Below are 16,048 nucleotides of genomic sequence, written 5' to 3'. Positions count from 1 at the left end.
TAAATTTACATTTTGATTTTTCTGAATTACATTTAATTAGATGGTGTAGGAATGTTGCTGCACAGAAGATCTAGCTTTGTCTTGAATCATATCTTGGTGGTTAGGAGTGTGTGAATATCTCATGAATCTCTCATAAATCTCACCTACCTGAGATGAATCATGAGGAAACGGTGAAGAAAATCCTTCCGAAGTTTATTGTAAGCAGATGTTTGTGTTTGTTTCATTTTATGAGTTTTACCATCAGACATGTCTGCAGTAGAATCATGGAGTGATTATGTTTGGTGTTGTGCTTCAGAAGATCTGAGATGATGTATCTTCATCCTGGCTTCAGTGAACTCCTGTTATCAGCAGACATAGCGATGAGTCACTGAGGTTAATGAAGGTTGAGTTCCAGCGCAGGATTGCGACTGCTGCTGAACATGTTAAGTAAACAGGTCAAATGTATTGAACCCTGAGGTCATTGCAGCACAAAAACAGCAACAATGGAAAAAACCCAACTCCGAAGGTTTGACTTTAAGCAGCTTTCATTGATCTCAGTTTCAGCGGCTGGAAATAAGCTTATTTTTTATCCGGATTCTCACCTGGACATTGCCATCTTCTGTACAGCTCCTTCTTTAAGGCACAATGATGAACACATTTACTGAGTGGAGGCAGCAGCTTCGCAGGCCTCCTCGGCTCCCTGCAGGTATGTCTTCAACTAAACTGCAGCTGACAGGTGGAGCCTGGAGCGGACTTGCAGCCGGTCGGACCGGATCTGTGGTTTTAAATTCTGCCTCAGCATCTGGGTGCACCACATTTCTGTGCAGATCAGCAGCAGAGCACATCGACTCTTCTCCCTCTCTGAGGCCTAAACTGAACCTTCAGACACATTAGTACCCGACTGTAGAGGATGGGTTAGACCGAAGCTTCGCAGGGACATTCAGACCGTCTTCACAGAGATCTTCTCGCCTCCTGGAGGAGCAGAACATTGTAGGATCCTGAGCTCTGGAAGACATGAGGAAGGTCATATAAGCAACCTTCTTCTTCTGTTTACTGTGGACGGGAACTTTGTGGTGATGATGGCGAGAGGGACCAGGAAGCTGCTCATGATGGTCATCCTGCTGGAGTTTACCACCGGTGAGCTGAACACTACCCTGTTTGTGTCACATTTTAAACACATTAACTAATGGACTAAATGCCACCGTTTCCTACAGTGAAGTTTTAGATCTGTGAATGAAGAGGCAGTGAAGGTTTGTCCAGAACATCTCATTCACAGCCTTTTTGTTTTTATGTCCTCCTTTTTAAAAGCCTAAAATAAAAACAACACAAACCAGCCTGCAGATTTCAGGATAGTGAAAAAGTAAAGATAGTTCAAACCCGATTGGATGCTGTAGGACGTTCTGTTGGATGTTCAGCGTCCTTATGGGTCCCTGTTTCTCTTCATTAATGTGTGTTCTGTCTTAAGTATTAAATGTCGGCTTTTCTTTGAGCTGCTGTTAAATGTTGGTGTAGCTCTTGCACTTCTCGTTCTTTGGGTCAGGATCTTTCCCATGTCTTGATCACCTTCAGGTTTAGGGCTCACCTCTCGTTGGGTTTGTCAGCTGAAGCAAAGCGTGCAGACAGTTTAGAGCCTTGTCCGTGAGCATGTGGCTGTGGTTCAGATCAGGTTCTGGATGTACTGTTTTGGTTCCACTGGAATAGGTTGGGTTCATTTGAGCTAAATTTAGACCAGACTGGGTTCTATACATTGGACCTGTTTGTCTTATGTAGCTGAGTGTGACAAATGATGGTGATGACGTTTTCTCTACAATTTGTTTCAGGGAGTGAATCTAATCTACAATACAGACGTTTACTTCTGTATACAAGCATTTTCTCCTTTAATCATCAATAAAAATCACAATAAACTGTGTCCGGTCCACTTACAAACTGGCAGAAGAACAGAACCAAAACATACAAGAGCAGAGCTCTATAATGTCCAGAGTCCAAGCATCTCCAGCGACGTGACAGAAAGGGAGATGTTCCGACCCAGCAGCATTCATCCTGCCAATAAGGCCATCATTCACCTGACATTAAAACATTATTTCCTTCGCCTTTCTGTTCAACTAGGAGGAGGAAGGCAGTAATAAATTGATTGTTATATATTTGTAAGAAGATTTTGTTTTAAAACAGTGATGCAGTCTCAGTGTCTCCAGGTTTTAATCAGCAGGGTCAGGACTGGCTTGGCAGAAGTTCTGTGTGGCCCTCCAACCCAGAAGGCGCTTTTTAACAACCTGCTTAAAGCACTCCCTTTTCATCGGGAGGAAATACAACTCTGTTTGTAAATGTTGTAATTTTACCTCACAGTGCGTGAAACAGCTTTTTATCAAGCTGCCAGATCACAGCTAACCAGTCAGATCCGATCCTCAACGCTGGCCAGCAGCAGCTTTGGGTCGATGAATTAATTAGTCAAACTGTGACTCTATTCGTTAGCAAGGCTAGTGATCACCTTCAAACAGACACCCGGAAGGAACAAACCTCATCGTCCGTTTAATTTAAACATTAGTTTAATATTAGATTGGCTTGGATTGTGGCGCTTCAGTACGGAGGTTCGTTCTTCAGCAAATCTGCCTGAAAGCAGGTTTGGATTTAAATCGGATGAATTTGGATCCACAGATTTTTACAGATGATGATTGATTAATGGAGGAAAACTTTCCCTGCAGACATTTGGATGCTGCCAGCTCCAGGGGGAGTCTTCATGGACTCCATGGACATGAGACACGTCCTGCGGTGGACGCAACCGAAGTCCTCGTGCAACACTGCGGTCGTTTACGTCGTTCAGTACCAGGGGTGAGTAAAACTGCTCCAACTAACATCAAATCCACCTCTCTCGATTTGAATCCCTGGATGAAACGTGCATCATCTTCATCATTAACAGCAGACTGGGATCCCTGAAAAATGTGTTGCTTTAAACATCTTGTTTAACTTCCTGTGTTGAACATAAACTGGGTTATGATGCAAAGCTGTAGATTAACAGCATTTTATGGATTTTAATGGAAACATTTTCCCCAGTGCTCATTGGATGGATGAACAACAGGATAAACAGAAATCAGATTTTAAAATAATTCTTTTATAACTCTATTATAAACATTTTATAGAATAAAACAGTTGACTAAAGGATCTACATTGAATTTTATTCTGACAGTTAAATGTTAAACATGTTTCTGCATTTGTCAAACTTTCTGATAACTTGGTGTTAAAGCTGCATGTTTAGCTGTTGGAGTTTATTACATCTGTTAGTCCATCATCAGGTAATCTCTGGTAGAGAGAATCATTCATAGGATGAGGCTGAGGATGAAGATGAGCTGGTCTGACTGATCTCATATTATCTGCTCTGTAAAGCCTCTTATTATATGTACATTTTAAAGAGACAGTGCCTTGCGAAAGTACTCGGCCCCCTTGAACTTTTCAACCTCTTGCCACATTTCAGGCTTCAAACATAAAAATATACATTTCAAATTTTTTGTGAAGAATCAACAACAAGTGGGACACAATCGTGAAGTGGAATGAAATTTATTGGATGTGTCAAACGTTTTTAACAAATAAAAAACTGAAAAATGCGGTGTGTAATATTATTCAGCCTCCTTGCGTTAATACTTTGTGGCGCCACCCTTTGCTGCAATTACAGCTGCAAGTCTCTTGGGGTTTGTCTCTATCAGTTTGGCACATTGAGAGACTGAAATTCTTGCCCATTCTTCCTTGCAAAACAGCTGGAGCTCAGTGAGGTTGGATGGAGAGCGTTCGTGAACAGCAGTCTTCAGCTCTTTCCACAGATTCTCGATTGGATTCAGCTCTGGACTTTGACTAGGCCATTCCAACACCTGGATACGTTTATTTGTGAACCATTCCATTGTAGATTTGGCTTTATGTTTTGGATCATTGTCTTGTTGGAAGATAAATCTCCGTCCCAGTCTCAGGTCTCTTGCAGACTCCAACAGGTTTTCTTCCAGAATGGTTCTGTATTTGGTTCCATCCATCTTCCCATCAATTTTGACCATCTTCTCTGTCCCTGCTGATGAAAAGCAGGCCCAAACCATGATGCTGCCACCACCATGTTTGACAGTGGGGATGGTGTGTTCAGGGTGATGAGCTGTGTTGCTTTTACACCAAACATATCGTTTTGCCTTTTGGCCAAACAGTTGGATTTTGGTTTCTTCTGACCAGAGCACCTTCTTCCACATGTTTGGTGTGTCTCCCAGGTGGCTTGTGGCAAACTTTAAACGAGACTTTTTATGGATATCTTTGAGAAATGGCTTTCTTCTTGCCACTCTTCCATAAAGGCCAGATTAGTGCAGTGTACGACTGATTGTTGTCCTTTGAACAGACTCTACCACCTCAGCTGTAGATCTCTGCAGTTCATCCAGAGTGATCATGGGCCTCTTGGCTGCATCTCTGATCAGTCTTCTCCTTGTTTGAGATGAAAGTTTAGAGGGACGGCCGGGTCTTGGTAGATTTGCAGTGGTCTGATACTCCTTCCATTTCAATATGATTGCTTGCACAGTTCTCCTTGGGATGTTTAAAGCTTGGGAAATCTTTTTGTATCCAAATCCGGCTTTAAACTTCTCCACAACAGTATCTCGGACCTGCCTGGTGTGTTCCTTGGTCTTCATGATGCTCTCTGCGCTTTGAACAGAACCCTGAGACTATCACAGAGCAGGTGCATTTATACGGAGACTTGATTACACACAGGTGGATTCTATTTATCATCATCAGTCATTTGGGACAACATTGGATCATTCAGAGATCCTCACTGAACTTCTGGAGTGAGTTTGCTGCACTGAAAGTAAATGGGCCCAATAATATTGCACGCCACACTTTTCAATTTTTTATTTGTTTAAAAAGTTTGACACATCCAATAAATTTCATTCCACTTCATGATTGTGTCCCACTTGTTGTTGATTCTTCACAAAAAATTAGAATTTTATATCTTTATGTTTGAAGCCTGAAATGTGGCAAGAGGTTGAAAAGTTCAAAGGGAGCAAGGCACTGTATTTAATAACTAATGTTTTTTGACTTCAATTTATATTGAAACAAAAACGTCATTGAGACAGTGTACTGGAGTCAAACTTTGTGTGCACAAACTTGGCAATAAAGCTGGTTCTGGTTCTGAATAATTCAACAGCAAAGGGAAATTAAAAGGAGGGTTGAATCAAGAAACCCAAAGGTGAGATAACCCACAGTGTATGACCCGGCAAGGTCCAGACCTGACAAGGTTCTGGCCTGGCTAGGTTCTGACCTGGTGAAGTTCTGGTCTGACGAGGGTTTGGCCTGACAAGGTTCTGACCTGACGAGGTTCTGGCCCGACAAGGTTCTGACCTGGCGAGGGTTTGGCCTGACGAGGTTCGGACCTGATGAAGTTCTCCTCTAAGGCTCCAGAACCAGCGTCTGACTGGATCGTTTCTGAAATGATTCGTGTTGAAGTTCATTAATGCTGCTGATTGTAAAACAGTGAAGTGATTCATCAACTTAATGATTCACTTTAAGGTGAAAAAATATCAGAATCTAAAGTTTCTAATCTCAGATTCGCTCAACACTATCAGCCTCTAGCTTCCTGATTGGCTGCTCTCCATCAGCCAAGACAGTTTGACATTTATGTGCTTCTCTGTCTCACGACGGCTGTTTGCTCTCTTCTCTTTATGTAAAGTAACTTTTGGAAAATCCCACAATCATAAGGTTTGCATGTCAGAGGTCAATGAATGGAGTACAATAAATGGCCCATTGGGACTAATAAGGTTTTCTGAGTGAATCTGTATTTAAAAGACTGACCACATCATTTTAGGAACAAGTTTGGTAATATATTGATTGCAGAAGTTATAAAAACATCGAACAGACTCAATTGTGACCTCAGTGACCTCCTTGTACTGACGTCCTTCCCTTTTCTACTCCTGCCTCTTAGTGTCACAGGAGTGTTGGCTCTGTATGAATCGGGTCCGTTTCTATTTTATTTCACTCTAATCTATAACAAAGAATTCGGAGATAAAATCAGAAAATTAAATCAGCAAACAGGAAAAACTAAAAGCCATGACAGAATGTAAATCATATAATCAGAATGAAATATAGAACATAAACAGGTTGTTCAGTATTTCCGTCCTGCCACTGAGGGTTACTGCTTCCTCATTATTTCATGCCTCTGAAGTTCTGCTTTCATTTCATCAAAATCAATCATAATTTTTATTGTTTGCAGATTTCCATATTTGTACCCAGATATTAGCTTCGACTAGTTTTACCTGCAGTGTCTAACCTCTGATCACTATGTGGACGGTTAATATCATTATGACTGCTTCATATATGTCTTCACCATGTTGTCATCAGGGTGGGGACAGTTTATTAATATAGTATTATTTATTATTACACATTGAGCAGTTTGTGTTTGTTTGTTGATGCTTTCGTCATCCTCTTTTTCTTCTTCATGCGCCACATTTAAACATCTTTCCCTCATCCAGGCTCCAACCCCCTCCTCTATATGTGACAACAGCAGAACCTTGGTTCTGTTCTTTGGTTTTGGTGTTCAGAGGCCTCCATTCAGACCCTGTTTGAAACGTCCTGGAGGAACTTTGAGTTCTTCTAACCAAGCTGCAGGGCTCCCCACAGCTTCCCTATTGCAGTGTCTGGTTTAAGTTTTCTGTGATTTCTTTTCAAACCACGTTGGTCCTGAATATTGGGGACCAAGGTGTTCATGCATCTGTCTCGTTAGCCGAAGGTTTGTCTTTGCCTCTAAGCTATGAGCTCAGAACAGAACAACTGGTTCCAGACTTGTTGTCTAACGCATACTGGGCCTGTGTGTCATCAGAGTTGTACTTAAAGTGTCGGTCCGTTGATGAGCGGCTCTTCTGAAGTCTAACAACTTTCCCCTGTCTAATACGCCTCTTTACATTAGCTCAAATCACAGCTTTTCTTCTCATCATAAAATCTGACATCTCAACTTTTCAGATCTTATAGCTAGACCTAAAACCATTTCAGTATTTTCTAAATAAATTGTGTCTTTATTTTGTAGCTGGAACATTGCGTTTATGGAGTCATGTTAATCTCATCTAAGCTTGACTCATTTTCTGTTGTTTTGCTTTCATGATTAGTCATCATTCTCAGGAAGCCACTTGCCATTCATCACCATTTTACACTAATTATGTGATGATCTACTTGAGACAAAACAAAGTTTTCCAAAGTGTAACCAGGTAGCCATTGGACAAAACCTGAAAATTAAACTTCCTAACAACCCCAAAAGGTTGTAGTGCATCAATGTGAATAAAATAAATATGAGTCTCACAGTTTGACTCATGTGGTTTCTCTTAACCGAGCATCTTTCACCAACTGGTTTCAACGTCTGGAGAGAAGCTGCCTTCATCAGAAACACTGAAGTTTTGATTTGTTCTTTGTTTTTTTCTGTCTTTACCTCTGTGGACGCTTCTCAATACTTGGGATTGCTGCCAAGGCTGTGACTCTCTATATAATGGGTGTGGTGGTGGTGCAGGGTTAAACTTGTGACCCATCTTCAGAGGCTGCAGTCCAATTATCAGCGTAAAGAAAAATGAAAAACAGTCAGTAACTGATTGTATTAATTGGACTGGACTGAATTGGACCTGAACATGAACATTTAAATGATTTGAATTAAATCAGGCCCAAACTTTGCTCTGTATAACTGGATATAATGTGGACCCATTTCTATTGCAAAGTCCCTTAAGATGATAAATAAATTAATAAACTGAACCATCCATTCATAAGAGATACAGGGGTTGGACAATGAAACTGAAACACCTGGTTTTAGACCACAATAATTTATTAGTATGGTGTAGGACCTCCTTTTGTAGCCAATACAGCGTCAATTCATCTTGGGAATGACATATACAAGTCCTGCACAGTGGTCAGAGGGATTTTAAGCCATTCTTCTTGCAGGATAGTGGCCAGGTCACTACGTGATACCGGTGGAGGAAAACGTTTCCTGACTCGCTCCTCCAAAACACCCCAAAGTGGCTCAATAATATTTAGATCTGGTGACTGTGCAGGCCATGGGAGATGTTCAACTTCACTTTCATGTTCATCAAACCAATCCTTCACCAGTCTTGCTGTGTGTATTGGTGCATTGTCATCATTATACACGGCACCACCTTCAGGATACAATGTTTGAACCATTGGATGCACATGGTCCTCAAGAATGGTTCGGTAGTCCTTGGCAGTGACGCGCCCATCTAGCACAAGTATTGGGCCAAGGGAATGCCATGATATGGCAGCCCAAACCATCACTGATCCACCCCCATGCTTCACTCTGGGCATGCAACAGTCTGGCTGGTACGCTTCTTTGGGGCTTCTCCACACCGTAACTCTCCCGGATGTGGGGAAAACAGTAAAGGTGGACTCATCAGAGAACAATACATGTTTCACATTGTCCACAGCCCAAGATTTGCGCTCCTTGCACCATTGAAACCAACGTTTGGCATTGGCATGAGTGACCAAAGGTTTGGCTATAGCAGCCCGGCCGTGTATATTGACCCTGTGGAGCTCCTGACGGACAGTTCTGGTGGAAACAGGAGAGTTGAGGTCCACATTTAATTCTGCCGTGATTTGGGCAGCTGTGGATTTATGTTTTTTGGATACAATCCGGGTTAGCACCCGAACATCCCTTTCAGACAGCTTCCTCTTGCGTCCACAGTTAATCCTGTTGGATGTGGTTCGTCCTTCTTGGTGGTATGCTGACATTACCCTGGATACCGTGGCTCTTGATACATCACAAAGACTTGCTGTCTTGGTCACAGATGCGCCAGCAAGACGTGCACCAACAATTTGTCCTCTTTTGAACTCTGGTATGTCACCCATAATGTTGTGTGCATTTCAATATTTTGAGCAAAACTGTGCTCTTACCCTGCTAATTGAACCTTCACACTCTGCTCTTACTGGTGCAATGTGCAATCAATGAAGACTGGCTACCAGGCTGGTCCAATTTAACCAAGAAACCTCCCACACTAAAATGACAGGTGTTTCACTTTCATTGTCCAACCCCTGTACATCCAGGATGTTCTGGGTTTGCCATGGTATTTGCTCCCTGTGGAATGTGCCCAGAAAACCTCCAGAGGGAGCCAGTCAGGGCACATCCTGATCAGATGCATGAACCATCACAAAGGGTCCCAGATTGTGATGCTGGGAATCAGTATCCTGAGGTCCTCCACCGTCTCCATTATCTAGCTCACAAGGCATCAGACCTCAACTCCTCTTCCTGCATTGGTGGGCCTTCATGGAGGTGGCCTCCTCTGCTAGGGACAGCCTTTTTGGGGTTATTTAATTTCCAACTTCCTTACTAGGAGCTTTCCCCAAAGACCTGGCTCCAGAAGGTCTTTGGGTTTGGTCTTCTTTCATCTAGATGCTTGAATTGCTATAAGCCTGAGTCCTCCTCTCTGATCAGTTTGCCATGGGAGTCCTTACCAGGACCCAAAGCCTCTGAAGAAAATTAGCAGACATACTGTATGCATCACCTGAGATAGGGTGACAAATGAAGCATTACCCTAGAAACTCTTCTCACAATTCATTATTTGTATTTATCATAATAAAAAGAAAACATTAGCTTAGCCTCCTACATGAGTAGAAAATCTAAAGTGAAAGAAGAATAGTCAGGTGTGGGTGTTGATGTCACTTGCCGCCTGGTTTCATAAAGAGAATCCTGCTTGTTGAGGTGCCTAATATGAAACAAACAGCAGATGAAAGCAGAGGACAACCAGCAACTAAATAATGTGTTGGAGAAGCAGTTCAGATGAGAATCAGCTCAAATGTTCTGGATGAAGGTCATGAGGGTTTGAGCAGATCCATCTCGCAATCAGAAGCAAAGATTCATTTTCTAAAAATCACAAAATCTGGAGAGAGTAAATGTTCCTAAAGAGCAGCAGCCTGGCTCTGTTTATGTTTTTATATTACTTCATGTTCCAATAAACCAACCTAACAGGCCAGATGACTCCTGAAGGATGAATCATTCCTCCTCCTCTCTATTCTCACTGACAGAAGTGAAACAGAAGTCCTGATTAATTAACTGCAGAGAGCGATTAACATTCCTGACTGATGGCAGCAGGAAGAATGCAGATAAACTGCTATACTGAACTTGACGCCAAAGCAGACAGAAACATTTCAGTGTGTCAGACTACAGATCTGCCAGTGTTTCATTATCATCTGTGGCTCCTAGGACATTATAATGTTGGATTGTTTTCCAAGAAATAAGCGAATTTCTTTTAATTTAAACCCACCTGTGTCTCTTCCTGCAGGGAGTTTGAGTTTCTGGTAAAGAACGGCAGCTGGATAATCGCTCCTGAATGCCAGAAGATTCCCCACACTATGTGTGACCTGACCTTTGAGCTGGGATCTGACTCCGACTACAGCCTGCGGGTCAGGGCGCAGTGTGGCTCCGAACTCTCAGCCTGGACCACATTTCCGTTCAACAGGAACAACAGTAAGAGTCAACATGTCATCTTGATCTGACACATGAAATCTAGCAGCTGTTGCTGCTCATCAATCTGAGAAGGGTTAAAAAGCCATTTTCATACAGTTTAAATCCCATCATTTTACAGAGAGAAACATTTTTCACCATGGACAACATTTAGGGTAGCTGTCAATCTTCCCAGAAGTGAAAGTCTCAGTAATTCAGGCCAAGGTCGGAGCGTGTAATGCTCAGAGAAATGACTAAATACACCAGAGCTCCATATCAGACTCTATAAGCGTCGGTTAGCAGGTTAAAGGTTAAAGGTCATAACAGGACAGTTGGAAGAAGACTGCGAAAGGGTGAACCCTATGGTGATGCTGTAACTTTGATAGGAACAACCAAAAATCTCACAGACCATTTGTCTTTGTTTTTACAAATGTATATTTCAGGCTGACTAGAAAAGAGTATTTAAAGTTCTCCAGAACACTTTCCAACATTTAAAGTTTCACAGCCTACATGTAGAAGCCCTTGACTTCAAAAAAAGCCCAGAAGAAAAAGTTCTCCTTTTTGAAGCATCCAGGATGATCCCTGCATCTCCAGAACATCTTCCAGCACAGTGAAAACTATAAAATAAACATAAATGGATGCTCATTCAGTCCTTGATAAACAAGGTTCTAAATATAACTGAATGCATTAACTGTAAGGATGATTTCTAAGATTAATGACCGGTTTATTATGGTGCTGATTATGGAGTAAACACTGGTTAAACGCCTGTATGACCTCCAAGTCAATGATCAGGCCAGATGATTCAGCTGGTATTTATCACTTCTGGCGGTGAAGTCAGAGTTGCAATGCATGCTGGGATGTGTAGAAGTTTGATTCCTGTCCAAATGGACGATGGTTTAGAGAAAACCAAACTCAGCATATCAGCAGTGGAAGAGGGTTAATGATGTTCTGCAGCCACAGAACCTGGGCTCCTTGCCCAAATCATTTTATATCAAATGTGAGACCATCTGTTTGCACCATCAACATGGCAATGATCCCAAACACAGCAGCAGGGTGGTTGAAAAACCAAAAGATTCAAGGTGTTGGGATGGCCTAATCAAAGTCCATGATAGCTGCTGGATGAGGGGTTGTAAATCATTTTTATCTGTAACTGTAAGGCATAGAAAAGATCTTCAGAAAAAAGTAAAATCTTTCTTTTGCCTGCAGTGACTCCTCCTGTTCCTGAGATAAAGGTGATGACAGCAGGTGATGTTCTTCTGGTGTCCGTCAGAAAGTTTCCTCTGACCTCCATCACCAGAGTGATGATGTGGAAGGAAGATGAAGAGCAGCAGGTTGGTACTTAACTTCAAAAATGTTTTCTTCAGTCTTTCTTCCGTTTCCGTTCAATTCAGTTTTGTTTTTTTGTTTTAATTGATTATAAATCCAGAAGTTTTCACGATCATTCATCTTTATTTCTGTGCTTTCTTTCTCATCTTTTCCTTTGATTTCATGTGCTCCTCTTCCAGTCTTCATCCAGTATTTGCCTCTAAGAGCTGCAGGTTGAACTGGTGTTTAGTTTACCTCCAGACATCAAAAGTTAACCCTGCATCTACTTTGCCTACAGCGACTAACCTGTTGCACTTGTGCTCCTGTTTCCTCAGGCCAAGGCTCATTTGATGCCAGCAGACCAAGAGGTGCTGCAGGTCGCCGCTCTGCAGGAGGGAGCGGTGTACTGCGTGAAGGCTCAGGTTTTCCTGAACTCTGGCATGCAGAGTGGATACACCGACAGCCACTGCGTGTCCATCACAGGTACAGACACAGACTGACATCACTTCCTCAGCACCGAATCATCGTCCTCATCAATCATTAGGAAACAAAATAAATTCCCACATCACTGGTGCTGTCACAGTTTCTACTTCCCCAAGTTAGCAGAGGTGTTACCATCTCTAACTTGCCTGCAGGTCCCGGTGCTCCAGCGTGGAAGGAGCCCACCACAGTGACTTTGACTGTCATCATCATGTTGGGTCTCCTGATTGGTCTGTTCTGGTCCATCGTCCATTGTCGCCCAGGCTCCTGTCAGAAGTATTTCCAGAAAGAGCCGCTGCCACTGTCTCTGGTGAGTGTTTTTATTTTAGAACTCATTGTTAATTACTTTGTTGTTTATTATGCAAAGTCAGACTTATAGGGCCATATTCACAGAACCAGTAAACCTGAGTTCTAACTCTCTAAGTAGGATAAACTGCTCCTAAATTACCTTTACGGCTCCCTGTGCTCACACATAATGTCCACTTTTAACTGAGGGGTTCTGCATGCATTTAGAGGAAAGCCTGTCCAACATTACTGTAGGTATATTTCTGTAAATTACAGCCAGAAAAAAATGCTTTGCACTTTCTAAGATCCAGCTGTTTGTGACGTACAGATCAGACAGAAAAAAACGACATCAGCTGAAAGCTGTTAGTGATTATAACTTGGGTGAACAAAAAGGGGAAAACGTTCCTTCTGCTTGTCTGGATTTACCCAAAAACGGGTCAGGGATGTCTCAGCAGGTGAGGGTGAGACCAGAGACTGCAAAGGCTGCTGTGATTTTTATCCAACATAATTAACAATTGGTCAGTCAGTCATTTTCTACCACTTATTCCATAGTGGGTCGCAGGGGAGCTGGTGCCTATCTCCAGCAGTCTATGGGCAAGAGGCAGGGTACACCCTGGACAGGTCGCCAGTCCATTGCAGGGCAACACACAAACAACCATGCACACACTCACACACCTAAGGTCAATTTAGAGTGACCAATTAACCTAACAGGCATGTCTTTGGACTGTGGGAGGAAGCCAGAGTACCCGGTGAGAACCCACACATGCACAGGGAGAACATGCAAACTCCATGCAGAAAGATCCCAGGCCGGGAATCAAACCCAGGACCTTCTTGCTGCAAGGCAACAGAGCTACCAACTGCACCACCATGCAGCCCAACAATTAGTATAACAATTGGTATATTTGTATAAACTGGATGTAATGATCTTAAAATTGTATAAGTCTTAAACAATGCTTTTCATCTCCTTTTTATTTGAATGACTCAATTGTCCACTTTAAATTAAGATGCGCCCCACCGACGTTATTCTTCCACTCAGATGCTGAGTGATGCTGTTTCTCAAGGCTGTTGTTGTGAAGAGAAAACAATTTTGAGTTGATGCAAAAATAGGTTCAAACTGCTCCCAGTAGTGTGACATGATGATCCTGCTTGTATTTGTACTTCTTTGTGACACTAGCAGAGAAATAAAGCCAACAGGAGGAGCACAACAGTTGCAGAACATTTAGGAGATTAAACTGCTTCATCCCAGAGGGTTCAGATTTTGCTCTAAATGTTAATGAAAAACCATGTTCAAGTTTTGAACCAGGATTTGCCTGATCTGTGTCTGTGCAGAAAGGAAACTTTGACCTTCAGATCACCATAAACCACCAGAGGGAGGAGTACTGTGAGGAGACCCCCTGCCTGCTGAGTTCTGTCAGAGGGGAGAAGACGTGACCAAAGGTTAAAGCTGCAACCACAGCATGTTTGAAGAAGGTGGCTCCAACCTGTTTGGGCTGCATTGTGATCACCATGGAAACTGCTTTCACACCGGACAACAAAGACCCACATGAAGGATTTTCCAGGTCCCGGTCCAGCTGGCTGAAGGAGGTGGATCATGGAGGTTCTTCTGTCTTCTGGTTTGATGATAAACTGGGAAAATGAGGCTTGTTTACGTAGAAGAGGCGAAAGCTGCAGGTGGATGGAAATGATGACAGTTTCCTGCAGGAACGAAGGAAAATGTTGTCCAGTGTTATGGTGCATGGTGTCTGTGATGGGAGGAGGTCAAGGGTCACCGCCACAGCATTTCTATTTATAGCTTTTCTTTTTACAGACAGTAGATGAATATTTCTTTAAACTGTTGTCAGCTAGCACAGACGGAATGGAAAATTAATTTATAACGATAGCTGAGAAAAAACAGTTTTATGGAACACTGAAGGAAATAAAATGTTCTTCGTGTTTTTATGAATAGAAATTGTACATAAGGTTAACCCACCCCTGCAACTGACAGGATTTTATTTCTGTTTTTCCCACCCAAGCAGATTTACTGTCAGTTGAATTGCACAGGCTGCGTGTCATCAAAGGTGGGATGATGGTATCTACCTCTGCCAGGCTTGGGTCCAGTCCAGAGATCCTCTGGAACTTGAAATACTGGCTTAGTTGTTAGTTAGTTGTTAGTTAGTTGTTTGCGTCATTCAAAAGGCAGCATTACCGTGTCATTATATTTCAAAGATTATTATTCATTTCATGAAGACATATCATATTTCTTGTTATGTAATAAATTCTATAAGATACATTAAGGGTTTCCTCCTAATCACAGCGTTTTGCCATGGTAACAGCTACAGTTTCCTCAACACAGAATGTCATTTAACAAGTTATTGTTATGACATCATGCTATAGACTAAACCTCAACATGGGCGCCTTTCTTTTATGTTTATTTCTGTTTGCCTAGTTTCTGCCTTATTCAGCCTGGAAAACCTTAAAACTGAAGTTCTTTAGCTCACATTTCTGGTCCAAACTTTACTCTTTTTTTTTTTTAACCATGTCCTGTCCAGTAGAGTAGCGCAGAGAATTGATGTCTGAGTGCCAAGAAAACAGATTAACTTTCACAAGTGGAGCATTACAGCTAACTCTTTAAAGCTCTGCTTGATATTCATAAAAAGAATTAGAAACTGCTTTGGGATTATTTCAATTGTTACGGACACGGAGACAGAAATGAAAAGGAAAAAAAAGAAGCACGAAAGAGAGAGAGGGTGGGCAAAAAGGAAAAGGGGAGAGAAGGAGAATAGAATGGAGGAAAGAAAGAAGGATGTAGAGAATACAAAATAAGACCCTGCTTGCTTTTACACCTGCAGAAACGTTCGTATTACCAGCTTTTTTACCGAAAAGTGCACGGTACTTATAAATGCAAGATGTACTTAGATGTATGTAGAACATTTACTCAAACTTTACTCTAAAGAAACATGTTGATTTGCTTGTTTCATTAACACCAACACCTTTCCAAGCGCAGTCAGACATTAGATAGGCTGCTTTTTACCATCAATATTCAGCCACATTTGCATGTGTTTTCATAGAAAGGAAATCTGGGTTGTTTGTATAATTTTGCTTAGAGGGTTTGAAAGGTTTTAGTCCGTAATGATTCTGAAAACATCTCAAACTCATGTTTTTTGTCCTGATCTGATGAGTTAATGAAACTTACAACTTCACATATGATAATCACAATGACTTCATGTTGGGAATGATGCTCTGTGAAGACTAAAATAATTTGTTAAAGAACATTTTGGTAAAATGATCTTTATGGTGTTTTTATGGATTGAATTTTGTATAAATATATTGTTTAAATTCAAAAGGAAAAACAGAAATGTTACTTATTTTGTTACTTATTTTTTCTCCTAGATGCTGGAATATGTGTTAAAATGAAGCAGAGTTTCGTTCATGTTGACTCCAGAACTAGTGTTTCATGTCAGTGGTTCAATAAAAGAAGAACTGGAATAAACTCCATGAATGGAAGCTGTTTATGTGATTTATATATGGTTTATTCTGCAGCTGCATCATCACAGCAGCTCTCTGCATGTTTCCTCTCGTATTTTG

At 41.7% G+C, this 16,048-nt stretch overlaps 1 protein-coding gene across 1 annotated transcript; it reads left to right on the top strand.

The window, feature by feature from the left end:
- The first annotated feature begins 817 nt into the window (after positions 1–817).
- Positions 818–15,958, top strand: crfb16 (cytokine receptor family member B16). Its single transcript, XM_047367806.1, has 7 exons — positions 818–1,116; positions 2,679–2,805; positions 10,254–10,438; positions 11,621–11,745; positions 12,055–12,202; positions 12,355–12,509; positions 13,814–15,958. Exons 1-7 carry the CDS (start codon positions 1,056–1,058, stop codon positions 13,913–13,915), a joined length of 903 nt encoding a protein of 300 aa, XP_047223762.1. The 5' UTR covers positions 818–1,055; the 3' UTR covers positions 13,916–15,958.
- The last annotated feature ends 90 nt before the right edge of the window (positions 15,959–16,048 follow it).

This window comes from Girardinichthys multiradiatus, chromosome 6, assembly GCF_021462225.1.
Source record: "Girardinichthys multiradiatus isolate DD_20200921_A chromosome 6, DD_fGirMul_XY1, whole genome shotgun sequence".
NCBI classification, from domain to species: domain Eukaryota; kingdom Metazoa; phylum Chordata; class Actinopteri; order Cyprinodontiformes; family Goodeidae; genus Girardinichthys; species Girardinichthys multiradiatus.
The sequence above is the reverse complement of the archived record's forward strand: the minus strand, read 5'-3'. Positions and strand labels throughout refer to the sequence as shown.

Bases quoted from the DNA above. Each gene is read 5' to 3' on its own strand.
- crfb16 (XM_047367806.1), top strand. From the start codon at position 1,056: ATGATGGCGAGAGGGACCAGGAAGCTGCTCATGATGGTCATCCTGCTG. The intron at 1,117-2,678 runs GTGAGCTGAACA...CTTTCCCTGCAG, and splicing joins CCTGCTGGAGTTTACCACCG to ACATTTGGATGCTGCCAGCT. The intron at 2,806-10,253 runs GTGAGTAAAACT...CTCTTCCTGCAG, and splicing joins TACGTCGTTCAGTACCAGGG to GGAGTTTGAGTTTCTGGTAA.